The following is a 27,747-nucleotide window of genomic DNA, read 5'->3' on the forward strand; positions in this document are numbered from 1 at the left end:
TATATATATGCACAATATGTGTGACCATTGCCCTCAAAGTTCAGAAAAGGGTGTTGGATCTTCTATAACTGAACTTACAGTTCAGGTCCCAGCACCCACTCATTATGTGGGTGCTGGGACCTGAACCCAAGTTGTCTTCAAGAACAGGCATTGCTCTTAACTACTGAGCCATCTCTCCAGCTCCTCAAATTTTTGAGTGATAATAGCTGACATTTGTTGTGTGATTGCTGTGTTTGAAGCGCTTTCTCTTTCCTAGCATTAACTCGCTTACTCTTCATCACAACCACACGAGGTAGAAACAATTAGGATTCAGACCAAGCATGAAACAGCTAAACATTTGCTAAAGTGCACATAGCTTTTAAGTATCTGTGTGACCCTTTTGTTTTTACAAATAATTATTGTATGTTTACTAAATATAACTTAAAATTTATTTATGTATTTATTTATTTATTTTGGTTTTTCAAGGCAGGGTTTCTCTGTAGCTTTGGAGCCTTTCCTGGAACTAGCTCTTGTAGACCAGGCTGGCCTCGAACTCACAGAGATCTGCCTGCTTCTGCCTCCCGAGTGCTGGGATAAAAGGCATGTGCTACCACCACGCGGTTTTATATTTATTTATTCTCTCTCTCTCTCTCTCTCTCTCTCTCTCTCTCTCTCTCTCAAGTTTGGAGGTTAGTTCTCTCCTTTCCCATGTGGGCTTTGGGAATTGAATTCAGCCCATCAGGCTCAGAGACAATTCTTTATTCAATGTTCCTTCACAGTATAATGTTTTCTTGAGACAGGGTCTCACGTAGTCCAGGCAGGCCTTAAACTCACTATAACCTTGAGCTCCTGGTCCTCTTGCTTCCACTTCCTGAGTGCTGGAATTATGGGTGTGAGCTACAGTATCCCGTTTATATGGTGCTGGAGATGACATCCAGGGCCTTGAACATGCTGGTAAACACTCTGAGGTACGTTCCTAGCCTTGGTTTTTGTTGTTGTTGTTGTTTTTGAGACAAAGTTGTACGCTGTAGTTTAGGCTGACATGGGATTTACTCCTTAGGCCAGGATAGTCTTATCTTTCCACCTCAACCTCCTGTATTACAGGCCCAAGTCACCGCCCCTCGTTGGCAGTGTGTGTGTGTGTGGTTTTTAAATCTTGGCTTGACTCAGTACTTATTATTTGAGGTACTGGCTTTGTTTCATTCACTCCCTGGGACTAATATTAGCATTGCCTTTGCACATAATAAGCATGCTATGCTTTTCAAGAAGTGAAACACCAACTAAAATGTGCTTCCTATTTAAGGTCATTTACAAATCATAAAAATTAGCCAAGTGCAGAGGGAAGGTCTATAATCTCACCACTTGGGAGGTGGAGGCAGGAGGATCAAGAGTTCAAGTCCAGCCTGTGCTGCAAGAGACCCAAACAAAGCTAAACAAAACCCTAGCAACAACAAAGAATAAACAAACAAAACTACTGTTAGGTCTCAAATTTGGGACAAACAGCTGAAGTGCCTGTTTAACATATCCAAGCACCCTGGCCACCAGATCCCTCAGTCCCTACTCATTATGCTGTGTGGAAGGCATACCCTACCTCCTACCCTAACCTTCTCCAGTCTAGAGCCTGGGCTGCCCTTCCCCTAGCTGCTCTTCACCATATAATCCAGACATTCTGGTTACCTGGCCTTTTCATCTACTCTTTACCCTCCTGGCTTCTTGGTCTGGCTCTCCCCTCCCCCTTCTCCTCAGCCCAGCTCAGGGTCATGTTCACTCTGGACTCTCCCAGATGTCTCTGCCTCTGTCTCTGATCTTCCTTTTATCTACGATAAACCTTCACCTCCACCATACCTAGGAGCCATCACGTCCTTCTTCTTATTTATTTTTTCTTTAAACCACCCAAACTCAAGCAAGACAAGTTTTTTGTTTTTGTTTTTTTTTCTTTCTATTGCCAAATAAAATAGAGGGGGAAGGATTGTCTGAAAAATTTTCTGGCTCACTATAGGACTTTTACCTTGAGAAAGGACTTAATAAAACCACCTTGCCCCCTTTGTTCAAATCTTCCGACTCCCAGATACGTGGATGCCTGGAATTCTTTTGAAAATGTTTTATGCTGGGTGTGTAATCCCAGAACTTGGGACGTTTACATAGTGAGTTAAAGGTCAGCCAGGGGTGCATTGTGAGACCCTGCCTCAAAAATTATCACATTTTAATTAATTGATTAATTAACCAATCAGTTGTGTATGAAGAGTCGGGGGTTCACGTGTGTGGGTGCGTATGGCGATCAGAGAACAGCTTGCAGAAGTCCATTCTTTTCTTCTACCAGGTGGGTCAGGCTTGGTTTGGAGGGTGAGATGCGCTTGCTGCCAAATCTGATGGGCTGGATTCGATCCCAGAGATCTACAGAGTAGAAAGAGAGAAATGACTTTAGCAAGTTGTTTTCTGATTTCTCCCATGGGTGATGGCACCCGTGAGCTAGATAAGTCTGTATAATTAAAAAAATATATAGGAAAAGAAAAATAGCTTTGGGTTGAGAGGGTTCAAGTGTGTAGCATCGCTGGGATGGGCAATACCATTAACAAGGCGATATGAATTTCTTCAGGAGTCTTTCCCTTGGCTTATATTTGATGGGGGGTGGGGGGAGAACCGAAGGTGGGCGGGGTAGCAGAGAGGAACTTGGAAAAAAAAAGTCCAGCCGTCCGCTGAGACAGGAGCACTTCCTACGAAGGGCTCAGGGGGAGTCAGCCGGATTGGGCGGTGTGCTAGCCGGAGGAGGAGCCCCGCAGCGCTGGCTGCCGCGGGGCGGGCCAGCTGGGGCGTCACGCACCAGGAAGTGACTCGCCCCTGTGACCTCCCGCCCCCAGCGCTGTGGCTGACCTTTTGGTTCGGAGGCTTTAGTTGGCCCCGAAGGAAGGAGTAGTGGGTAAGTAGTCTGAAAAACCCAGTTTAAGGAGAACTTCACCGTGTCCAAGTGTCGGGTTTGGGACGGGAAGGAGGCAGGCGGGGCCGGGGATGCCACCAGGGTGGCTGTGCAAGGTCGCAGCCAGCCTACTGTCTACCATTGCAGATCCCTCCCCCACATCCCTCCTATCTCAGCCTTGCGACCTACCCACGGTTTTCGGATTTGTGGTAGCGTGTCCTAGCGTCTGTCTGCTAATCCACTTAGTTAAATATTCCATTGCCGTGGTAAAAGACCCTGACCAAAGCAGCTTTAGGGGAGAGAGGGTTTGTTAGGCTCACAGTTGCAGTTTCCAGCAATTCATTATGAAAAAGTCAAGACAGGAACTTGAAGCAGCTAGTCACATCCGCAGCCAATGGCACGGAGACAATGAATGCATACATGCTTCCTACCCAGCTCGCTTTCTACAGCATTCTGCAGTCCAGAACTGAAACCCAGAGCTAGTGCCCACAGGAAGCTGGGTCTTTCCACAGTTAACATAATCAAGACAAGCTCCTCTCACATTGTCCACGGGCCAACCTGATCTAACCTGTCCCTCCTTGGATATATGTCCCTACGTGATCTCCCACGAGGTGCAGTCTTGACAGTTAAAATGAACCATCACACACTCCTTATAGACTCTCACGGGACAGACTTACTCAGAGAGGCCTGGGTTGGAAGGGGTGGACCAGGCAGCATGTGGTTTGCTATGGAAAACATTTGTAAATTAATTTTCTCCTCTGCTTTAGTCAATAGCCCTGGCTGGTGTCCAGCCAATGGGAAAGGCAGGCAATCAGAGTTCCTACCTGTGGGTGGGTGACTATTTTGCTCCAAGGGATCTTTGGTTCTATGAGGCTCAGACCTCTGACTTGAACTTCTGAGCACTGGGGGTAGATTATCCATTGAAGCTCAGGAAAGTAAACATAACCCTAGTTGGTTGCTGTAAACTCTTGGATTTTCCAGTCAGTGATTAATCCTGAGGCAGGAATCAAGACAGAGAAATTTTTTCTCACATATATTATCAGTATTTATATTTAAAACAAAAAAGGGAAATATTTCTTCTGGGATCAGTTGCCTTCTGTGACATTAAAAACAATAGAACTAACCTTGCTTGGTATTGCTGACTTGCCATGAAAAATATATTTAGCTACAGAAATTATTAACAATAGTAAAAGACCCATTGCTACAAATGGTGAACAAGCTGGAACCTTTTATTTTTAAAAAATTTTTGTTATTTCTGAGTGAGCTCAAATGTTTTGTTTGTTTGTTTTTCTTTTGGTGTTTCGAGACAAGGTTTCTCTGTAGCTTTGGAGCCTGTCTCTTGTAGGCCAGGCTGGCCTCCGATTCATAGAGATCTGCCTGACTCTGCCTCCTGTGTGTTGGGATTAAAGGTGTGCGCCACCACCACCCGGCTGTGATCAAGTTTTAATAGCCTAGGCTTGCCTCAAACTCATGAGTATCATGGTTCAGTATCTCCCGTGCTTGGGTTAGAAGCACAAGGCACCATGCCCAGCTTTTTTTCCCTTTTCATAAATAATTATTTTTATTTGCTGTTTTTGAGATTAGGGTCTCACTATATATCCAACTGGCCTGACTTTGCACTTTTGATAGAGAGGTCCTTTAATTCCCAAGGGCAAAGGCTGGGAGTATAGGTATGCACACCGTGTCTGGTGTTGAGGATGGAACCCAGGCTTCCTGCATGCTAGGCAGACACTACCAATTGAGCTATATCCCCAGCCTTCGTTCCTTATTCTTTACCTCCTACTTCGCCCCTAATTTCTTCTTCTCACTGGCCTTTGTCATTTCCTTATCAAATATCTACATTTCTCTCACCTTGATGATCATAGGTCACATAATTTTGATAGTACTAGCAGGGGGTTCTGGTCAGGTCCTAACCTCTCCACAGCCCAGCAGACACTCATTCAGAGGGTCAGGAAAGTTTGTGTGTCTTATTTTTTTAAAATTTCTCATTTAACCGTATTTAGCCTCACAATACCTACCTCCCCAGTTGGTAGGTTGTAGACATTAGGTACAGAGAAGCCCCAGTGACCCAAGTGACATGCTTTGAATCATCGACTGTGTGATGCACAGTCCTGAGCACCTCATGTATAGAAATTCATTTAATTTTTTTTTCCTTCGAGACAGGGCTTCTCTGTGTAACAGCCCTGCCTGTCCTGGAACTAGCTCTTGTAGACCAGGTTGGCCACAAACTTACAGAGATCTGCCTGCCTCTGCCTCCCGAGTGCTGGAATTAAAGGTGTGCGCTACTACTGCCACGATCAATTAATTCTTACTTGTTGGAGCCTGCTCCATCAAAGTCAGCCAGGGTTCCTGGATTGGGGGGTCGTTAAGGCTAAGAAAGTGTCAGCTGAAAGAAAGACAGAACACAGGATTGAATCGGGAGGTCTGCTTGGTGATGTCAAAGCAGCCAAAGAGCCCAGAGTTTATTTCAGAACTTGTCTTTTTTTTTTAACAGATCAAGGGCAGAAGGCAGAACAAAGAGCTGTGCTTTCAGCTAACCTCCTCCCTGTACTGTCCTTGGGAGAAAGTGTAAACAGGTTCATACTGCTCATGTGAATTCTGCTAGCAGCAAGCAGTTTCTGTTTTCTACTTTTTACTAGATGTGTTCTTTTTCTCATGGGCAAAATGCTCTCTCTTGTGGGCTTAATCAGAACTTTCTCACAGCCCTCAAGGATGCAGGCAGAGCAGGCAAGCTTGAACTCAAATGACTTTTAAGTCAGAATTGACTCCAGATGGAAACTGAGTCACATGTGGGCTCCCACACTTACTACAGTCCTGAAAGGAAGATATTATTAGTCCCATTTTTCTAGGTGATGATCTGACATTCATTATGTTTAGTTAACCTGTCCAGAGCCACATAACTAGGGAGAAGTAGATCCTGGATTAGGATGTGGGTTCACAGCCTAGTAACGTTTAGACAGTTTAATTTTGTCTTTTTTTATGTGTATGGATGTTGCCCTGCATGTATGTCTATGCATCACATGTTTGTGGTGCCTATGGAGGCTAGAATGGGGTGTTGGATCCTCTGGATCCTCTGGCTGTAAGCCAGCATGTGGCTGTTGGGAGCCAAACTCGAGTTCTCTGCTAGAGCAAGCGCTCTTAACCACTGGGCCATCTCTCCCATCCCTATTTAAAACTTTAAAATTTTTTTTTATTTTATTGATATTTATTGAACTCTACATTTTTTTCTCTGCTCCCCTCCCTGCCTCTCCCCTCCCCCTTTCTATCCTCCCCCAAGGTCCCCATGCTCCCAGTTTACTCAGGAGATCTTGTCTTTTCCTGCTTTCTACTTCCCATGTAGATTAGATCTATTAAGTCTCTCAGTGTCCTCATTGTTGTCTAAGTCCTCTGGGATTGTGGTTTGTAGGCTGGCTTTCTTTGCTTTATGTTTAAAAACCACCTATGAGTGAGTACATGTGATAATTGTCTTTCTGTGTCTGGGTTACCTCACTCAAAATAATGTTTTCTAGCTCCATCCATTTTCCTGCAAAATTCAAGGTGTTTTTTTTCTGCTGTATAGTACTCCATTGTGTAAATGTACCACATTTTCCTTATCCATTCTTCAGTCGAGGGGCATTTAGTTTGTTTCCAGGTTCTGGCTATTACAAACAAAGCTTCTATGAACATAGTTGAGCACATATCCTTGTGACACAATTGAGCATCCTTTAGATATTTACCCAAAAGTGATATTACTGGGTCTTGAGGAAGGTTGTTTCCTCATTTTCTCAGAAATCGCCACACTGACATCCAAAGGGTTTGTACCAGTTTGCACTCCCACCAGCAATGCAGAAGTGTTCCCTTTACCCCACATCCTCTCCAGCATAAGTTGTCATCAGTGTTTTTGATCTTGGCCATTCTTACAGGTGTAAGATGGAATCTCAGAGTTGTTTTGATTTGCATTTCTCTGATGCCTAAGGATGTTGAACATTTCCTTAAGTGTCTGTCAGACATTTTAGATTCCTCTGTTGAGAGTTCTCTGTTTAGGACTGTACTCCATTTTTTTTATTGGATTATGTGATCTTTTGGTGTCCAATTTTTTGAGTTCTTTGTATATTTTGGAGATCAGACCTCTGTCTGATATGGGGTTGGTGAAGATCTTTTCCCGTTCTGTAGGCTGTCATTTTGTCTTGTTGACCGTGTCCTTTGCTTTACAGAAACTTTTCAGATTCAGGAGGTCCCATTTATTAATTGTTTCTCTCAGTGTCTGTGCTGCTGGGGTTATATTTAGGAAGTAGTTCCCTGTGCCAATGTGTTCAAGTGTACTTCCCACTTTCTCTTCTATGAGATTCAGTGTGACTGGCTTTATATTGAGTCCATTTGGACTTGAGTTTTGTGCATGGTGATAGATACGGGTCTATTTTCATTTTTCTACATGTTGATATGCAGTTATACCAGCACCACTTGTTAAATATGCTTTCTTTTTTCCATTTGATATTTTTTGCTCCTTTATCAAAGATCAGGTGTTTGAAGATGTGTGGATTGATATCCAGGTCTTCTATTCGGTTCCATTGGTCCTCCTGTCTGTTCTTATGTCACCTATTTAAAACTTTAAAATTAGCTTACAGACTAGCAGGTTCCTTTGTGGGATTTTCTTACATCCTTAATTTTGGTTGCTCCCTTTCTTTCCCTTCATCTTGTCCCTGCTTAAACCCTTCCACCTTCAGTCTTCTCCGTCCTGTTTTCATATCATGTGGGTTTTATTTCCCTCCCCACTTCTCTCCTGTAAAGCCTCTTATCCTTCTTTCACAGGCCCCTTTCTGGTTTCTTGACCTCTGTATTTCCACATAAGCACACATATATTAAATATTAGAAGCTGGAGTCTGTGTATGAGAGAGCATGAGATGCTTGTCTTTCTGAGTCAGGGTTATCTCCTTCCTTCCTTCCTTCCTTCCTCCCTCCCTCCCTCCCTCCCTCCCTTCCTCCCTCCCTCCCTCCCTCCTTCCCTCCCTCCCTTCCTTCCTTCTTTCCTTTTTTTCTCTTTTTCTTAGACAAGGTCTCTCTACATACATAGCCCTGGCTGTCCTGGACTCACTATGTCAACCAGGCTGATCTTGAATTTACAGAGGTCCATCCACCTGCCTCTGCCTCCTGAGTGCTGGGATTAAAGGTGTGCGCCACCACTTTTGGCTCTCGAACTTCTTAATATATTCCAACGCCACCTGTTTTCTTGCGAATTTCATTGTTTATAGCTAATAAAATTCCATTGTGTATATGTAATACATTTTCATCGTCCATCAGTTGATAGGCATGTAGGGTGACTCCATTTCCTAGCTGTGTTGACTAGAGTTGCAATCATCATGGATGTGCAGGCGTCTTTACGGGAGGTTGCAGAGTCCATTGGGTATGCGCCCAGGAAGTGAAATAGCTGAGTCTTATTGTTGTTCTATATTTAGTGTTTGATAAGCCTGCCCACTAATTTCCATAGTAACTTCTTCAGTTTACACGCCCATCAACTGTGAGTAGAGGTTTCCAGTTCCCCGTATCCTTGTCAACATTTGTCGTTATTTGTCTTTATTCTGACTAGGGTGAAATGGAATCACGAAGTAGTTTTAATCTACATTTGTTTTCTTGTTTATTTTTAACTTTTACTTTTTCTTTAAAGTTTTTGTGTGTTGTAGGTATTACTCCTCTGGCATATATGTGTGGCTAGCAAAGATGTTCTCGTGGTGTTCTGTAGGCTGCCTCTCCATTTTGCTTTTGCAATACAGAAACTTTTTAATTTCATGAGCCTCCGCTACTCAACCATTGACTGTATTTTCTGAGCAATTAGTGTCCTATTCAGAAAGTTTTGAACTCTGGTGAGGTTTTGAAGTTTTGGTTTTTTTTTTCTGTAGTTGGTTTTGTTTTTTGCTTTTTTTGTCTTGAAGTTTTTTCTTTTAGTTGTTTTAGGTTTTTTGTTTGTTTGTTTTGAGACAGGGTTTCTCTGTGTAACAGCCCTGGCTGTCCTGCAGCTCACTCCACGGACCAGGCTGGCCTTGAACTCAGAGATCCACCCAACTCTGCCTCCCAAGTGCTAGGATTAAAGGCATGTGCCATCATCGCCCAGCCTGTTTTAGGTTTCATGATGAGAATCTTGATTGATTTGGAGTTGAGTTTTCTGCAGGGTGAGAGGTAAGGATCTAGTTTCATTCTTCTGCACATAGCTACCCTGTTTTTCCAGTGCTGTTTGTTGAAGACTTTCTTTTTGCATTGTTAAGAACTGAACTAGTGACTTGCCTGTCACTGTCTTACATTCCAAGCCCACCCCCCCTTTTTCATTTCCTTTTTTCCCTGGTGATAGGAATTGAGTCCAAGGCCTTGTGCATACTAGTCAAGCATACTACCATTAAGCTATGCCATCCCACCTTTTAAAGAGTCTATTCTTTTTTCAATTTTAGATTTATTTATTTTATGTATGTGAACATTTTGTCTGCATGTATGTGTGTGTACCCCAAGAATACCTGATTCTCAGGGTGGTCAGAAGAAGGCATTGGATCCCCTGAGACTGAAGTTTAGATGGTTTTGAGCTACCATGTGGGTGCTAGGAATCAAACCTAGTACTCTAAAGTGCAACAGGTGCTTTTAACCACAGATATCTCTCCAGCCCCAAAGCCTATGTTCTTAAATATGACAACTCATTGCCTCTTATGGGTGTCTATTTTTTACATCTGAACTGTGGATCAGCTTAAATATATCCTGTCAGACATTTGAAATTTTCCTCCCAAACTCAAATAAGGCCATCCTGACAAAATCTATGGCAGAGGTTGATGGCTGAAGGTGTAGTGGGAGGCTGCTTGTTGGTTCCCGGCCACTTGGCTAGCTTAGACCCAAAATAATCACACAGAAACTGTATTATTTAAATCACTGCTTGGCCCATTAGCTCTAGCTTGGTATTGGATAACTCTTACATATTAATTTAACCCATTTCTATTAACCTGTGTATCGCCACAGGACAGTGGCTTACTGGCCAAAAGTTCCCAGCCTCTGTCTCCGGCTCCACAGCTGCTTCTCTCTAACTCCACCCTTCTTTCTCCCAGCATACAGTCTAGCTTTCCCTGCCTAGTTCTGTTCTTCTCTGCCATAGGCTTAAAGCAGTTCTTTATTCATTGACCAATAAAAGCAACACACAGACAGAAGGACCTCCTACACCTTGAAGGTAACTTCATAGCAGATCCATAGGTTATGTCAAGTTCATTTACATGTTATGTGACACTTAAGAACAGTGATCAGCTAGGCATGGTGACACAGGCCTCTAGTCCGAGATAATCAAGAGGTTAAGGCAAGAGAATGAAAAGTTCAAGGCCTACCTGAGCTACACAGTGAGTTCAAGGCAAGCCTGGGCAACTTAGTAAAAAGAGAGCTGGTGATACAGCATTGTGACAGGGTGCTTGCCTAGCATAGGCTCAGTGTCCAGTCCTGTAAGAAAAGACAGAAAAAGGAAAGATGCTTATGGAGCAATGGCTAGGTAGGTAACTTGTCGTGTTTGTTTTCTGTTGCTATGGGAAACACCAAGACCAAGAACGACTTGGGGAGGAAAAGGTTTATTTCAGCTTGTAGCTTACTGTCCATCACTGAGGGAAGTCAGGGCAGGGCCTCAAGGCAGGAACTGAAGCAGAGGCCTTCTGATGATTTGTCAGCTTGCTTTTTCCCCCTTGTTTTTCTTCTCTTTTTTTTGTTTAATTTTTGTTGTTATTGTTTTTTGTTTTTTGAGACAAGGTTTCTCTGTGTAACTTTGGAGCCTGTCTTGGAACTCACTCTGTAGACCAGGCCGGCCTTGAACTCACAGAGATCTACCTACCTCCCGAGTGCTAGTATTAAAGGTGTGTACCATCACTGCCAGCTTGGCTAGCTTGCTTTCTTTTACAACCCAGTACCACCTACCCAGTGGTGACACTACCCCCACTCCCACATCAATCAGTAATCAAGAAAATAGTCCACAGCTTTGCCTGCAGGCCAGTCCGATGGAGGCATTTTCTTAATTGAGATTCCATTTCCCAGATGACCCTAGCTGTGTCACGTTGTCGCAAAAACTAATGAGCGCACACCCTAAGGTAACCAGACCGAAGGAAAGTCCTGTAATGGAGGAAGAGGGGTTTCCTCTCAGAATACTCTCATCCAGGCACTGACAGGTACAGGGCCTAACACTGTGCTCCGAGAGTCACATTGCTTAACTCTTCTAGAAAGTGTTTCGGCGTTGTCCTCGGAGTTATTCTACAATTCCTTTCTGGTGCCCTCTATCTACATTGCCTCCCCCATTCCGTTCCATGATATCCTTAAATGCATTTTGACAGTAATAACACCGAAGAGCTTTTGCAGCTACTGGGCACTGTGCTTAGAGCTTTCCAGACGTCATCTCTCTTTAATCTTCAGTCGAGTACTTTTTATGTAGTGTGTGGCATTGGATTTAGGGCCCTGTACCGGCTGGGCAAGTGCTCTATCATTGATCTACTCTCCAGCGGTACATTTTATTTTTATTAATTCTCGTTACTTAGCTCTTATAGCTACTATATGAAGTAGGTAGCATTATCATTTTCTCTGTTTTACAGATGAAAGAAGAGGAATGTCAGAGGAATGACTGACCTGCTAGAAGCCATCTAGCTAGTAAGTGTTAGAGCCAGCAGCCAGCCCAAGCCCATTCACTCCGTCCTGAAAGCCCAAAGCTTTCATTTGTCCCTGCTGTCTGGTTCTACCCATTGCCTTCTTTCCCTTTGGTGCCTCAGACTTCCTGGCTGTGTCAGTTCCTGCATCACAGACCCTTCCCTTGGCTTCGATAGCTCCCTAGGTGCTGCATCTCCTTCCTTTTTATTCTTTGCCTATTTTATCTTCCTATCTCCCTTTCTTTCCCCCTTCTCCCCATCCTCTTCCTTTCTTTTATCCTTTCCTTCTTTGTCAGGATCTGATGATGCATCCCTGGCTATCTAGAACTCACCCACTATCTAGCCCAAGCTGGCTTGCCCCTGCCTCTTAAGCAGAGGCTCTGGTTACAGATGTGCCACCACATGGCCTTCCTGGTCCCTCTTCTAAGTCAGCTGCATCTCTTCTTGCTCTCTTCTCTGTGGAGTCACTGTCCTTTGGTTCTTCTCTGTATTCAGAGTTCTTGTTTCATCTGATGACTTATGCTTGCAGAACTGCTCAGACAGATCTTTTCTTCTGTACAAGATCTGAGAAGCTTTTCTTGAGCATCCATCAGGAACCAAGTTTACCATATTACTTGCTAACATTTTCCTGGGTCTTCATTTGATCTTCTCAATTAGAGGATAACCTTGTAACCCTTTCAAGTACTGCTGTGACATGTTGCCTTGTACATAGTAAGTGCTTACTAAATATTGGTTGGTTGGGTAGGAGGGTAGGATAGGGAAGGGATTGACTGTAGAAATGTATCCTAGGGAGCAGAATCTTTATTTTCATCTCTTTATTTTGGGAGCTGGTTGGTTGATTTGTTGTTGGTTTGTTGATTGTATTTGTGGTACTAGAGATTGAACTAAGGGCCTCACATTCTAGGAAGTCATTTTACCACTGAGGTATGTTCCTAACTTTCTTATTTTGAGACATGGTCTTATTTAGCCCCAGATGACCTGAAAGTTGCTATGCAGATCAGACTGGCTACAGACTCACAGAGATCTGACTGTCTCTGTCTCCCAAGTGCTGGAGTTCAAGGTATACACCAACACACCCAACCTTTTTTTACTTCTCTCTTTTTTTGAGGCAGAGTCTCATATAGCCCAGGCTGATCTCAAATGTAATTTACAGCTAAGAATGACCTTAAACTGCTGAAATTCCTGCTTCTACTTCCTGAGTGCTAGGAATTAAACCCAGGTCTTTGTTCATGCTAGGCAAACACTCTGTCAACCAAGCTATATCCCCAGCTCCTTTTAAATTTTGAGAGGGGATCTCATTAAGTTAGCCAGGCTAACCTTGAACTCACTGTGTAGTCTGGTTGGGTCTTAGACTTACGATCTTCATGCTTTAGCCTCCTGAATTGACGGAATTATAGATCTATACCTCTAAGTCTGGTTTGAAACTTTGTCTTACTTGTCGTAAGTTGTGTTCAAGAGGTACATTTTACTGAGTATACTGTGATAGCACTGTGCTTGGTGTTGGGGTTCCATAAATATTTATAAATGAATGAAGGGCTTGATGAATTGTGCTTCTACGTCCACCTTTCAGTGGGTGAATTTCAGTGTGTGTCTTTGACTGGCAGGCGTCAAGAGAAGAGTCATAATGCACAACCCAAGAGTATTCCTTTCCAGAGTGGGTTTCTTCTCCAAACCAGGACTGCTTCCTTGGTATGCTGCAAACGCACCAGATTTGTCACAGTTCTTTTTGGGCAGAGCACATAAGGGAAATTTCACCAGTGTGATAATTAAGAAGCACCCAAGCCGACAAAACCATCAGAAGAAACAAAGGCATTTCAGATCACTAGATGACTCCTGGCAGGAGAGGTAAGACTCAAGCTGTTGGCATTTGTTTTCAGCAAGTCAGAATCCCTGGGTCCAGTGGAATTCTGTATTGCTAATCCGACTAATACAGCATTATGACAATTCATGGGGGTACTTGAAGTGTGACCAGGGCAATCTTGAGGACTTGTAAAGGATAGTAACGGAACTACTTTGGGAACTAGGAGGGAATATTCTTGTCTTAGAGTGCATCTTTGTCAAAAAGGAGGTCTTAAATTAGGAACTTGCTTGAAAGAAGGTCTGTGGAACTGAGCATGGTGGTACACACTTGAAATTGCAATAATCAGGAGGTGGAGGCAGGAAGATTCAGAGTTATCCTGAGCTACATAGCAAATTTGAGGCTAGCCTGGGATACAGAAAGCCCTGTCTTCAAAACCAAAGTTAAATGAAAATAAAATAAAAAAATTTAAAAACTAAGAAAATAAAAATCAAAATACTATTCAGGGCATTCTGGTTCATGCCTTTTATCTCAGTGCTTGGGCTGCAGAAGCAGTGGGTGAGTTTGAGGCTAGCCTGGTATACATATATTGATAGACCAATTAGGGCTACATAGTGAGACTTTGTCTCAGAGATGGGGGAAGTGGGGTAAGGAGAAAGAAGAAAAATTACTACATTGATTGGGCATGAATAGTCCTATTACAGCCAAACAAGCACAAATATACATCATTTTATGCAACAAATGTATTTTTGAAGTCAAATTATATTTTAAAATTATTAAGGAGGTGATCTTTTTAGAGACTCCTAGAAGTAAAGCTTTTTGTAATATGACTAATTGCCACCTGATAAATCTGGATTTTTCTTATTTTGAATTTGCCCATCTGTTCAGCTTTGGTAAGTAGTAGGCATCACCCAAATGGGCTCTTCTCCCAGACTCCCATCTCCTTAGGAGAATGAGAGTCAGTTGTAGCTTCTGAATTGATAAGTTAACCATCAGAGACTGGTGGCAGGAAGTGCTTATGCATAGTAGACGCTCAACACATATTTAGATCATGAACGGCATGTCTGAATTATTTTATTCAAGGCTGGCTGATGCTGTGACTCCGCTCTGGAGGCTGAGCTATGAAGAACAGCTCAAGGTAGGTGTCAGGCTTGGGCCTTCTCCTGCTGCTGCAGAATGGCACTAGACTTATACAAAACCTGATTGGAGAGTTCAGTTCAGTTGCCCTACATGCCTTTTTGTGGTTTGTTTGTTTGTTTGTTTTGAAACAAAGTGTCGTGTAGCCCAGGCTGGTCTCCGTCTCATGCTGGAACTAAGGATGACCTCGAATCTCTTCTGCCTCCTGGATTACTGGAGTGAACCATCCCACTTACTTTATACCAATCACGGGCTTAAATCCAGGCTTTTACAAATGCTAGATAAGCCCTTTGTCAAGGAAACCATCTTCCCAGCCTACCCTGAAGGTATTTTTTACCCCAGTGATTGATAACGATTGATTATCGATAGCTATTGTCGGCACCAGGTGGGATTCGAACCCGCGTCCTCGGGCACTAGAGCAGAGTGTTAGGCGCTCCTAGCCGTCGAGCCACGGCTCCAGCTGCTCCCTGAAGGTCTTTAAAACTGGTTTGCTAATGGCTCTGATGGTTGAACTTTAGGCTAGTTATTGCTTCTAAACTCTAGACCCCTATTTCCAATTGCTGATGCTCTTCTTTGTTTTTCTTGTCATTCTTGTGTGTAAGAGTAATAATATAGTCAAATTTCCCAACACGGGAACCGGCAGTCACATATGTTTGTTTAAATTTAAATATAGTCAATTTTGCATAATGCTTGCTTTGAAAACAAATTTATTCCAGTGGATTGATGTATTAGAGAACAATTTGAGCATAATGTAGATTTCCTGTTCGCCAGGAGCAATTTTGTTCATGAGAAGTGCTAGGTGAAAGAAGGAACTTACACCCAGTTGAACTGGGCAGTATAAGAATTTGTAAAATGTATATGCATATAACTCAGCCATCTACGGTTCTCTCAGTTCTTTGAGGGCGTTGAGGACCATACCTAGTCAATGCTGGTGATCAAATACTCCACCTAGTGTACTTTCCTTCCTCATACTATTCCCTAAGTGGTGACTCTTTTGGCACTGGCTTCCATAAGTAAATCTTCGGTCTTTAGGGGAAAATTCTAGACTTTTTGTCATGTTCTTTCTTTCTTTTCACAAAATTTGAAGGTTTACTTATTATATATATATATATATATATATATACATATATATATGTATTTTGCCTACTTGTATATGTGTGCACTATGTTTATACCTGGTGCCTCAGAGGTCAGAGGGCATCAGATACCCTGGGGCTAGAGTTCCAGATGGAGTAGAAGGGTCTTCTTTCTATGTGTTGCTTTCATTGGTCAAATAAAAATAAACTGCCTTGGCCTTTTGATGGGACAGCAGCTTAGATAGGTGGAGTAGACCGAACAAAATGCTGGGAGAAAGAAAGCAGAGTCAGGCAGATGTCATGGCTCCCCTCTCTGAGACGGACGTAGGTTAGACTCATCCTGGTAAGCCACAGTCACGTGATGATACACAGATTTATTAAAAATGGGTTAATTAAGATGTGAGAGTTAGCCAAGAAGAGGCTAGAACTAATGGGCCAGGCAGTGTTTAAATGAATACAGTTTCCGTATAATTATTTCGGGTAAAGCTAGCTGGGCAGCGGGAAGTGGCCTGCCACTCCTTTTACAACATCCAGATAGTTGTTAGCTACCATGTAGGTTCCGGGAATTGAACCAGGGTCCTCTGCAGGAACAACAAGTGCTCTTAACTGATAGCCAACTCGCCAGCCCCGTATTCTTATTTTGTTTTAATCATTTAATATGCCTAAAACGGTGCTGCTCTTGTCACATCCCGCATTGCAAAGTGCAAGAGTGTTTGTACATGTATACAAACACACACACACACACACACACATACACACACACATCCCTCTAACATACACTCAGCTATAAGGATGACAATAAAAAGCTTGGTATGGTGGCACACACCTTTAATCCCAATACTTGGCAGGCAGAGATAGGTGGCTCTTGAGCTGGAGGTAAGCCCAGTCTCCATAATGAGTTCCAGGCCAGCCAGGACTACATGGTGAGACACTTAAGGAAAGAGCAGGGCAACTGGAGAGATATGCAGTACTTAAGAGCACTTGTTGCTCTTCCAGAGGCACCGGGTTTAATCCCTAGCCCCCACATGGCAGCTCACAACCCTCTGTAACTTGCTTCCAGGGAATCTGGCCTCCATGGGCACCATACACACACATAGTGCGTAGACGTACATGCAGGCAAAACATCCAGACACAAGAAAATAAAAAGTAAATTTTAAAATTCTGAAAGAACTAAAAGCAGAGAACGACAGAAAGAAAGCAGAACCATCAACCAAGGCTCAGACAAGAAGTCGTCCAAACAGCATGGGTGCTCCCTGGGAATCTGGAGAAGTCAGCTGATGGCTGTGACTAGTAGAACTGAGAACACAAGGGCAGAGAGGTCAGGTACGGAGAACAGGAGCAGTAGGAACAGAACATGCAGTGACCTTAAAGAAAATTGAATTCAAAGTGGTTGGTGCAGAACTTGAGGACAAGGTTGAGCAGGGCGCCTTTGAAGTGCTGTCATTAGGATTGCATCCCCCTGTGCTTTCTTCTCTGAAGGCTGCTTACCCGTGTGAACTACCTGAGGCAGTTTAGAATGTTGTGGGCCCAACCTTATCTCTCCTGTGAGCCTTTCCTTAGTCTCGCCAGGCACATTGCAAGTGCTCTAGCCACACGTGACTAATGGCTACTGTGTGTGGAGAACACAGCAGAGACAGAACATTTCCATTATAGGACGTTCTACTGGGCAGCACTGACATATACTTTAAGTGTTTAATCTTAAAGGTCAGATGAAAAGATGAGCTCACACAGAACTCCCTCTTGACCTTTCCTTGGCTTCTTATTAAGTCTTTGCCTGTGCTGTATTTCCTGCTTCTCTTATCTGCTGAGCGCATAACCCATGCATCTTGGAGAGATCCTCTTTTGTCTTTTCTTTGCAGTGAAAATACAAAATGCTTCGCTGTATTGCTTATATTCTTCCTGTTGCAGGTGAAATTTGAAGCTCAGAAGACAATTTTACAAAGACTAGAGTCTTACCTGCAGTTCCTCCATGGAGTCCATGGAACAGCGGCCTCACCTCATTCGGAGGGGCTGCATTGTCGCCTCCATCCTATTATACCTTCTGTAAGTCCCCACCTCCCTAATTATTACCTGCTGTGGCCTTGGAATGGCTAATAATATCATAATAGTCGCCCGGGCACTTGCTGGGGCGGGTGATTACCCTGCATCATTTTCTCATTCTTCTGTTTACAATGGCCCTGAGGGATAGATAGGTACTGTCATTTTGTAAATGAAGCTATCAGAGAACACAGAGACTAGGCAGTTTACCTAGGGCACACATCTTCAAAGTGTCAGAGCTAATGTTTACATATTCTGGACTGTCTGATACAGAGCCCACTTTATCAGGCACTAGCATGCTAGTTCCTTAGGCAGATTCCAGGCTTCAAAAACCTTCCTAACAGTGCTTCCAAATAGCAGAATTTCATTTGTGGCAGAAGTTGGCATGCCATGTCCCTTAGACCAAATCTGTCATTCTGTATTTCAGCCTAACCCACCTGTTTGTGTCTGTGGCTGCTTTCGAGGCTACAGTGTCACCAGTTATGGCAGGTGTCATATGTCCTGCAAAGCTTAAACTATTCCAGCTCTTGACAGGTCACTTTTGTTAGCTCCTGCTTTCTGGCAAGATTGAAATTTCTTTTTCTTTTTCAGAGTAGCAAGGAAACTTTATTGAAAAGCAAATCGACAGCACAGATGAGAAATATGCTGTCAAGAGTGTTTGGATCATTTCAGCCACAGGCTTTCCCATGTACCACACCTTCCAAGTCAGCGACATATTCCCCATTCAGAGGACATGGCTGCATTCTCTTTCTTGTTGTCCTCTTTGATTTTGTCTGATCTCTTGTTCTCCTTTCTTTCCTTCTGTCCTTGCCAGCCCATCATCAATGGCTACCGAAATAAGTCCACCTTCTCTGTGAACCGGGGCCTGGACGGCAACCCAAAGACTGTGGGGTACTACCTAGGAACTTGGAGAGGTCAGTTGAAAACAAAACAAAGCAAAACAAAACAAAACAGACAAAAATTACAAAACAATCATGGAGAGGGATGAGGAGGGCACAGATACCAGTGTCAATAGGAGTGGAAGACACAAAGACCTTAAAGCAAGCTATGATGCAGCTCATGGCTGCAAGGTTGGTCTGGGTTAATTTCTGATCATTACAACAGTGATAGGTATCACTGCCCTTGCCTATACTGCCTCTAAATGCAATTTCTCAGATTACCCAGTGAGGGCTTAGAGTAAATGTTTTTGTTAGCACTGCTGCCACCTCGTCATTGTCATTGCAATGCTTAGTTTTGCTCCTGTCCATATTGGGAGCAGTACCCTTATTGTGTGTGAGTCATTATCAATCCCCATCCTCATAGACCTAAAAAAACTAGTGCTTTCTGTGCTGAATCCATTGTAAAGAATTGGAAGGGAAAGGGGGTACACGTGAGGGAAATCACAATGGCATTTTCTGAAACCCGGTTCCTGCATCCATTCCCAGATTCCACCCCTGAGCTTTTTATTTGCCCATTTTCAATAAATCAAGTCAAAGCATCATCAAATGATATTAGTCACACTGTTTAATATCCATATGTCTGAACTCCAGTTCATTAGGACAAGCAATGCATTTGGCTTTTTCCTTCATGTGCTGAATTAAATGGCTTTATGACGTCAGTGTTCTATTATTCAGTAATAGATAAACAAAACCCATTACATTTTATTTCCCTCTTAGAATCTGAACAAAAAGCAGATATTGTCACAAGGTACACTCATGGTATGAGAGGAAGCATTCAGGATTAGCTAGCTCCTTTAAGAACTAGCTGATGAATAGCGAAACCAGGGAACAATTATGTTTTCTCTGAAAAAAAAATAGCTATGTACTTGAATTAGGCCTTTTGCTTCTTTGTATCAACATATGCTTTCGAAAGGAGGGACGCTGCTGGGTGAGGATGAAAACCATATAAATAAATCATTTTTCTTCATGTAGATGGGAATATCGTCTGTGTACCTTGTAACCATCTGAAAAACATCCCAGAGAAACACAGTCAAGTGGCTCAGGTAAAAATGAACAAGGGCTAGTGGAAGATGACCTGGGGGGGGCAATTGTAGTTTCAAACTGCACGTCTCTGACATTTTAATATGGGTGCCTGCCGTGACTGCTGGAGGAAAGGAGGGGCTCTGTGCTGAAAGCCTACCTCTTAATGTGGGCAGAACATTGTTCCGGTTTTGTTCCAGGGACGGTAGAGAGTGGGAGGCAGAACTGAACTGCTGTTGTTACTGGAAATGTCAAGGGGTCCAGGGACGCTAGGAGCTGGGAATTAACAGGAAAGCGGTACTGCTGAGACCACTGTGTTGAGTCAGGTGTTCAAAATATTTGAAAGGTTAATGCTTTCAGCAGAACAAAGAAGTGCCATGAGAGCGGTAGGCATGGCGGTAAGGCATTCAGCATGAGGCTGAGCTGGGGACTGCCTGTTTAGCATTGATGAGGACCTGGCTTTGATTCCTGGCACCACAAAAAACCCCAAATTTCTCATGGGATTGACCCCTGAGACATTTCTGAGTCTGTCTGTTTTACGGGTCCACTTCTGGTGCCTACTGTGTCTGAGGCAGTCTACCTGGAGAAGGGCAACAGTGGTGACTCCGTTCAAATGATGCCTGTGCTTGTGGATCTGAACAGCAAAAGGCCTCAAGCTAAACTCCCAGATGGCTCTCTTCCCCCCTTCATTCTTACCAGCTTGCCTCTGACATAGGGGTGCTGTTTTTTCATGGGACACATGATGGCTTTCAGAACGCCCCATCTAGGACACAGCTGTTTTTGTAGACTCGTTTTCCACAATCCCCATGCCATTCAGAATCACCTTCTTGTCCTATTTTTGTGGGGGATTTTTCTATTTCATTACATTTATTTATGTGCACAGCGTGTGTGTATGTGTGTGCCGCACGCGCTGTATGTGTGTGTGCTGTGGTATAGTTGGGGAGGTCAGAGGACAAGAATCTCAGGCATCAACCTCGGATTGTCAGGGTTGGTGGCAAGCACTCTTCCAGTGAGCCGCATCACTGGCCTCTTGTTGTCACTGGCTTCTTGTTAGTGATTGTTCCAAACGCTTACCTTTGTTTGCACTTTTTAAAAAGAAAAAATATCTTTTCTCATTTAGCATACCAATCCCAGTTCCTACTCCCTCTCCTCCTCCCATTCCCTCCACTTTCTCCCCCACCCCACCCCCATCCAGTCCTCAGAGAGGGTAAGGCACATTGCTTTGGGGAAAGTTCAAGCGCTCTCTACTATATCCAGGATGAGCAAGTTATCCTTCCAAAGAGAACGGGTTCCAAAAAATCAGTAGAAGCAGCAGGGACAAATCCTGGTGCCACAGCCAGTGGCCCCTCAGTCTGCCCCAGTCATACAACTGTCATCTACATTCAGATGGTCTAGTTTGGTCCTATGCTGGTTCCTTCCCTGTCTGGCCAGAGTTGGTGAGCTCCCATTAGCTCAGGTAAACTGTTTCAGTGGGTGTCCCCATCATGGTCTTGACCTCTTTGCTCATATTCCTATTCTTCCCACTCTTCAACTGGACTTTGGGAGCTCAGCCCAGTGCTCCACTGCAGGTCTCCGCCTCTGCTTCCATCAGTTGCTGGATGAAGGTTCTATGGTGACATTTAAGATATTCATCAGTCTGACTATAGGGCAAGGCCACTTTGGGTACCCTCTCCTCTATTGCTTAGGGTCTTATCTGGGGTCATCCTTATAGATTCCTGGGAATTTTTCTAGTGTCAGGTTTTTTGCTAGCTCCATAATGGCTCCCTCACAATCAAAATATCCCTTTCCTTGCTCTCCATCTCTGTCCTTCCCCCATCTCAACTATCCTTTCCCTTCCCCCTCCCCCTTTCCACTCCTCTTTCCCTTCCCTCCCTTCTTCTACCACCCCAATGCTCCCAATTTTCTCAGGAGATCTTGTCTATTTCCCCTTCCCAGGGGTATCTATATATGTTTCTCTTAGGGTTCACCTTGTTACTTAGCTTCCCTAGGATCGTGAACTGTAGGCTCATTATCCTTTGCTTTACAACTAGTATCCACTTACTTAGTACTTTTACCTTTGGTTTTGGAAGATTAACATAAAGAGCTCTCAGAAGCAAATTCCTTTTGCTGTTTGTCCATCTTCAAACATACTGAAGTCCAACCATTCTTTACTTCTGTCTAAGTGAAAGATACAGTTCTTTCCCCTTGTCCCTTCAAGGCTTGTGTTTTTCTTTGTTTGGACTCATTCCTGCTTCTTAGGTTCCCTGTCCTTCATTACACACCCCTTCTCCTGTTTCTTTGTCCACTCCCACCTCATTGCTCTTTTTGCTTCATGGTATGATTAATATTTCCCACCTTTAAGAAATTCTAATGATTTTTACTTATGTCTTGAACACTCTACTGAAATTGATCTTGCCCAAGCCATCAGTGAACTCAGTTTTGTCAAAGACCACATAAACTTTCTACCCTTAGCTTATTACTCTTGTTGTCTCTTCCTTTAGCACTGCATCTGTCTTATTGTAGTTTCCCTCCTGAAACACTGCCTTCACTTGGTTTGTGATACCTATTCTCTGATAGCTTTCCTCCTAACTTTTTTCTAAATACTTATTTTGTGTGTGTGTGTGTGCCATTTGTCATTTGTGTGCAGGTGCTTGCAAAGGCTCCCCTGGAGCTAGAGTCATAGGCAGCTGTGAGCTACTTGATATGGGTGTTGGGAACTGAACTTGGGTCTTCTGGAAGAACAGCAAGCTCTTTTAACCCGTGAGCCATCTCTCCAGCCCGAACTTTACTCCTGCCTTGTTGACTACTTCTTAGTCATTCTCATGGGATTTTTTTTTTTTAGAGGAGGGTGCACCTCATGTCCTTGACTCAGACTGTGCATATTCTCTCTCTTTCTCATAATTCTTCTTTTTAATGATTTTATTTATTTCATGTGCATTGGTGCCTTCCCTGCATGTGTGTCTGTGTGAGGGTGTCAGATCCCCTGGAACTGGAGTTACAGACAGTTGTGAGCCGTCATATGGGTACTGGGAATTGAACCCAGGTCCTCTGGAAGAGCAGCCAGTGTTCTTAACCTCTGAGCCATCTCTCCAGCACCCTCATGGGATTTTTTTAAAATCAATTCTTTCCTATTATCATTGTTGGTGTCCCCGGGGACTCTATACTAGGCCTTCTTCTTTCTGAATATATTCTTGGGAGTTAGCACCCAATCTTAACTGGTGCCTTGAATAGATGCTTAATAAATGCATAGCTGTTACCTTGTATTTACATTATATTGCTGTTTTAAGCTTGAGGAACTTCCCAGAGACTGCTGAGCATCCTTAAAAAGCCATTAATTAGAGATTTTGGAATCAATGTTGTCCTAATCTGGTTTTCTCAACATCTGTGTTGCTGCTGTTTTGGGTTGTGTTTATTTTCTCTTGTGAGGGGCCATCAGGTCCATTGTATCATGATTAGCAGTGGCTGTAGTGTCCCATCTACTAGGTACCGTTAGTTGATAATAACCGAAATTGTTTCCACTGTCCCCTGGTGAACACAGTTTCCTCGTGCTGATAACTGTGGTCCTAAACTAAGCGCATCCTCTTATTTTCCCAAATGTTTCTTCCACAGTTTAGTTATTGACATTCTAGTGGACTAGAAACTTACGTCATCTTAGTTCCTGTCTCAGTTTCCCCTTCTTCTTTGACATCTAACCCATCTCCAAGTCTTTGCTTGTTTTACTATTCTAGAAATATCTTGAATCTACCCAGTTCTACACTGTCAGCATTCGAGTTCAAATGACCATTCTCTGTCATCTGGGCAATTGTAGCACAAATTCTAACTGGTCTTAATAATAAAACGCTGTGTCAGATATTAGGCGGTGAAAGCTGAAGGATCAGAGAAGCAGAGCAGCCAGCTCCTAGGGAGACCTTGTACTTCTTCCAGTGCTCAGACCAAAGGGCCGATCCTGTCCGCAGACTGCCTCCTCAGACTGATGTTTGGTGGAGACAGTTGCAGTCTGAGGATGCTATTGAACATTGGTAGAAGTAAAAGATCTCTCTAGTGGCTGGCCACACTGCTTCTCCGATTCTTCAGCTTTCACCGCCTACTATCTGACTCCGAGTTTTATTTATTAAGACCAGTTAGAATTCGTGCTACAGACTTCTACTTTAATGTCTGCACTCGTCTCCTTGGCTCCTTTTCTCATTGCATTCTCCTCCACTCGGAGTCGCAGCCGTCTGTAAACTGAAAATAACACAGTGCCATTCTCCCACTAATAGGTCTACGTGATTGCCCAGTCATTTTAATTCTTTTTTAAGAATTATCCTGTTTGTGTTTGTATGTGTGTGTTTGTGTAGGCATGCACACACAGGCCGTGGCACACATGTGGAGATCAGAGGACAGCTTACTAGAGTTAATTCTCTCCTTCCACCATATGGGTCCCAGGGATCCAGCTCAGGCTGCCAGCGTTGGCAGTAAGTGCCTTTATCCACTGAGCCGTCTTGCCAGCCCTGCCTACTATCTTTTAGAATGAAAGTTTAAATTCTTTACCCTTCCACTTTCGGGTCTTCATGACAAGGTTCTCAGCCTTATCTTCTGCCCTATGCCTGCCTCTTTTCTTTTCTCCATTTGTACAGAACCTGTGCGACACTGCCATGCTATCTCATGCCTACCTGCTTGCCCTCTCTTTCTAGAACGTTTTCAGTTTGCAACCCATCCCCGTCACCGCCACCGTTATTTATTCTCCAAGATTCACTTCAAGCATCAGTTCTATGGAAAGCTATATGCAACGCCTCAGCCTGATTAAGAATCCCTGTCCTCTGCATGTGGGTATCTCCGCTGCGCATCTCTTGTACAGCACCTGGGACACCATATTTCATTGTCTGTGGTTGCTTCCCACACTGGCCTGTGGCGGTAGCAGCTATGCAGTAGCTGACTTTGTATAGCACTCAGGACTGATTCACACACAATGTGTGTGAGCTTGGCACGTGTTTAGTAAATTAATACTTCTTGTTTTATCTGTATTCTCACCTTTCCATCTATCTTCCTTAGATTCTTTTAAAGCACATTGTAGACCTATCACATAAAATGTGAACAGTTTGATATGAGTTCTAGGAGACGGAAATTACTTTTAAAAATATAATTTTATACTACCCATAATATAAAGCATTTGGTATTTAGATTTGATATTAATTTATCTAGTGTTTTGAGTTTTTTTTTTTCAAGACAGGCTTTTTCTCTGTGAAGGCTTAGCTGTCCTGGAACTCACCCTGTAGACCAGGCTGGCCTCGAACCCAGAGATCCACCTGCCTCTGCCTCCAAAGTGCTGGGATTAAAGGTGTGCACCACCCCAGGTTGCGTTTTGATTTTTCCTATAGTTGTTTTTCTCAAGTCAGGATTTTAATAAGATTTGTTCTTGATATCTTTGGGCTTTGGGTCCAGGCTCCCATAGATATCAACGTCCGTGAATGCTTAAGCCTCTTATATAAAAAAAAATGGTGTAGTGTTTGCATTATCACCTATGCTTGTCTTCCTGTATAATTAGATGATACATGGGTTACTTGGAATTCTAATTTTTTTTTGTTACAGGATTTTTCTGTGTTGCTTGGAGCCAGTCCTAGAACTAGCTCTTGTAGGCCAGGCTGGCCTCAAACTCACAGAGATCTGCCTGCCTCTGCCTCCTGAGTGCTGGGCTTAAAGGCCTGCGCCACCACCGCCCAGCAGTTACTTGTAATTCTCAATACAGTGTAAATGCTATGTGAATAGGACATACCATCAGCTATGTAAGTAGTTGTTATACTGTATTGCGAACAAAAAAGAAAAGGGTCTGTAGATGTTCAGTGCAGATACCTTTTTTAAAACATTAGTTTAAAAAAGTAATTTGTTTCGTATATTGGGGTTCGGGGTGTATGCTTGAGTGTAGAACATGAATGTGAAGATCAGAGGATGGCTTGTAGAATTTGGATCTCTCCTTTCACCGTGTGGGTTGACTTATGTGGCAAGCAGCTTTGCCCTCTGAGATTTTTTCCAGCCCATAGCTCCACATTTTTATTTTTCCTTTAGACTTTTTTTTTTGTCTTTTTGAGTCAGGGGCTTACTCTAAAGGCCAGGCTGTCCTGGAACTCCCTGTGTAGCTCATGCTGCTCTAAGCCCTGCAGCTGTTTTCCTGCCTCAGCTTCTGAGAACTAGGATTATAGGTGTGAGCCAATAAGCTTGACTTTTTCAGATATATAAGAAGCTTGATGTTTTAATTTTGTGTGTATATAGTGTGTATGCATTCATGGGTGTGAGGTGTGTGCACTTATGTCAATGTTTGCAGAGACCACGGGAGGGCACTGGGCGATGTTCACCCCTGGTACTCTGTGCCATATCTTGAGATAGGGCTCTTACTCAATCTAGACCTTCTGAGTTTTGGGGAAGACTGGATGCCGGCAAGCCCCAGAGACACTCCTGGTCTTCCCTGCCATCCCCCTTTGCTGGGATTACAGGTATATGCTACTATGCCCAGATTTTTTTTGTTTGTTTAACATGGGTGTTAGGACCCAAACTTGGGTCTTTATGCTTGCACAAATGCCCTACCAGACCAAGATTTTGATTAAAAAAAAGGTATTTATTTATATGATGGGTTCTCTCTCTCTCCCCCTCCCTCCCTTTCTCCCCCCCTCCCCCCGTGTCCCGGTGTCCCTGTCCCACACTGGTCTTGACCTTATTATGTATGACTTAACTTTTTTTCCTGAGACAATATTTCAGTATTTCATCTTGTAGCCCTAGCTGGCTGGCCTGGAACTCACAGGGATCTGTGTGCCTCTGTCTCCAGGGTGCTGAGGTTAAAGGACCTTGAACTGCTTATCCTGCTGTTTCTACTTCCTGGAGAATTCCTGCTGTGGCTATGGGCATGTGTCACCACACCTGATTTATATGGTACAGGGAATTAAACCCAGGGTCTTGTGCAAGCTGGGCAAACATAGTCCCAACTGAGCTATATCTTCATCTTAGTAAATTTGGTTCTCTTGTTCCTTTGATTTAATTTCATTTTATAATTTTGTGAAATAGCTATGTGATTCTAGAGACAAATCTAGAAAATAAAGTTGCGTTCAGAGAGGTCAAATGTTGCTGGGTGTGGCACATGCCTTTAATCTTAGCACTTGGGAGGCCGAGGCAGGGCTATCTCTGTGAGTTTGAGGCAAGCCTGGTCTAAATAGCAGATTCCAGGATAGCCAGGACTACATAGAGAGACCCCGTCTCAAACAAATATAGAGAGAGGTCAAATATTGATCTCTGACCCTTCTTCCAGACTTTTCCCTTCTTTCACGGCAACATTATTTTCCTTTTTTTGTGTTGAAAAAAAATGTTAGCTATTTTAAATCTCTCCCTTTGTAGTTAAAAAGTGGATAGCTCTATACACTGTTTTACACTTGAGTTTTACACACACACACACACACACACACACACACACACACACACACACTTTCCCTCTCCCTTTCTCTCTCTCTCTCTCATGTAGACCAGCCTTGAGCTTACTCATAACTGAGGATGACCTTGAACTCTCCTGAACTTCCTACTTCTACACCCTAAATGCTGAGATTACAGGTTTATGGCACAGCTGGCTTGTACTTCCCTTGAGAATATCATTTATATATTTGAGAATTTCATATATTTATACAATGTATTTTGATCATATTTTCCCCACCACTCTCTTTAATTCCTCCCGGATCCCTTCCCCTTCTCTCTTTAAACTTCATGTCCTCTCTTTTATACTTCCTTTTTATAGTTGCATAGCACTATAATGTAGATCCATTTTAAGTTTTTGTTTTTATTGGCATGGACAATTGCCTCCTTTTCATACTTGCTTAGTTTTCTACGAACCTTTTGCTAATTTTCCCCAGATGCTTTAGAAGCTCCGTCAAGCATCCATTAGTGTTTTCCATCTGCTCAATAGCTTCCATTTGTTCTTCCCCAAAGACCTTTTCTCTGGAATCTGTCTTCCTGGTCCCATTAGGCCTTCTGCATCACTATCATCCTGGGACTTCTTTCTCTTAACTTGTGTGTGTGTGTGTGTGTGTTTGGGGGGATATATACACTTTTTGTGTGACACTATTCCTAGGGAGACATGGTCAAATGTCTACTTCCAGATAGGGAACCAATGATAGACCAAAGTGAGAATACCACCACAGCTGAGCTTGGTGAACCAGTGAGTTTTACTGGGGTTACTTACAGGAATATGGGGAAGGAGCTGCTTACTGGAGCAGAAATGACTCAGAGACAGCTGCATCATG

The 27,747-nt window shown here is 43.3% G+C and overlaps 1 protein-coding gene across 6 annotated transcripts in view; it reads left to right on the top strand.

The window, feature by feature from the left end:
* The first annotated feature begins 2,747 nt into the window (after positions 1-2,747).
* Positions 2,748-27,747, top strand: part of Trmt2b (tRNA methyltransferase 2B) — an 89,707-nt gene continuing 64,707 nt past the window's right edge. For 3 of the 6 annotated variants that reach the window (XM_085684532.2, XM_085684531.2, XM_085684537.2), the window contains exons 1-8: positions 2,764-2,896; positions 11,458-11,512; positions 12,476-12,568; positions 13,113-13,353; positions 14,390-14,444; positions 17,427-17,561; positions 18,370-18,469; positions 19,466-19,536. In XM_085684532.2, coding sequence (XP_085540658.1) covers positions 12,499-12,568; positions 13,113-13,353; positions 14,390-14,444; positions 17,427-17,561; positions 18,370-18,469; positions 19,466-19,536 — 672 coding nt within the window. In that variant the 5' untranslated portion in view covers positions 2,764-2,896; positions 11,458-11,512; positions 12,476-12,498. Of the gene's footprint in view, positions 2,897-11,457; positions 11,513-12,475; positions 12,569-13,112; positions 13,354-14,389; positions 14,445-17,426; positions 17,562-18,369; positions 18,470-19,465; positions 19,537-27,747 lie in introns of all 6 variants that reach the window. The other 3 variants (XM_085684536.2, XM_085684534.2, XM_085684535.2) reach the window with 3 other exon arrangements.

Source organism: Myodes glareolus, chromosome X (genome assembly GCF_982192425.1).
Source record: "Myodes glareolus chromosome X, mMyoGla1.1, whole genome shotgun sequence".
Taxonomy (NCBI): Eukaryota; Metazoa; Chordata; class Mammalia; order Rodentia; family Cricetidae; genus Myodes; species Myodes glareolus.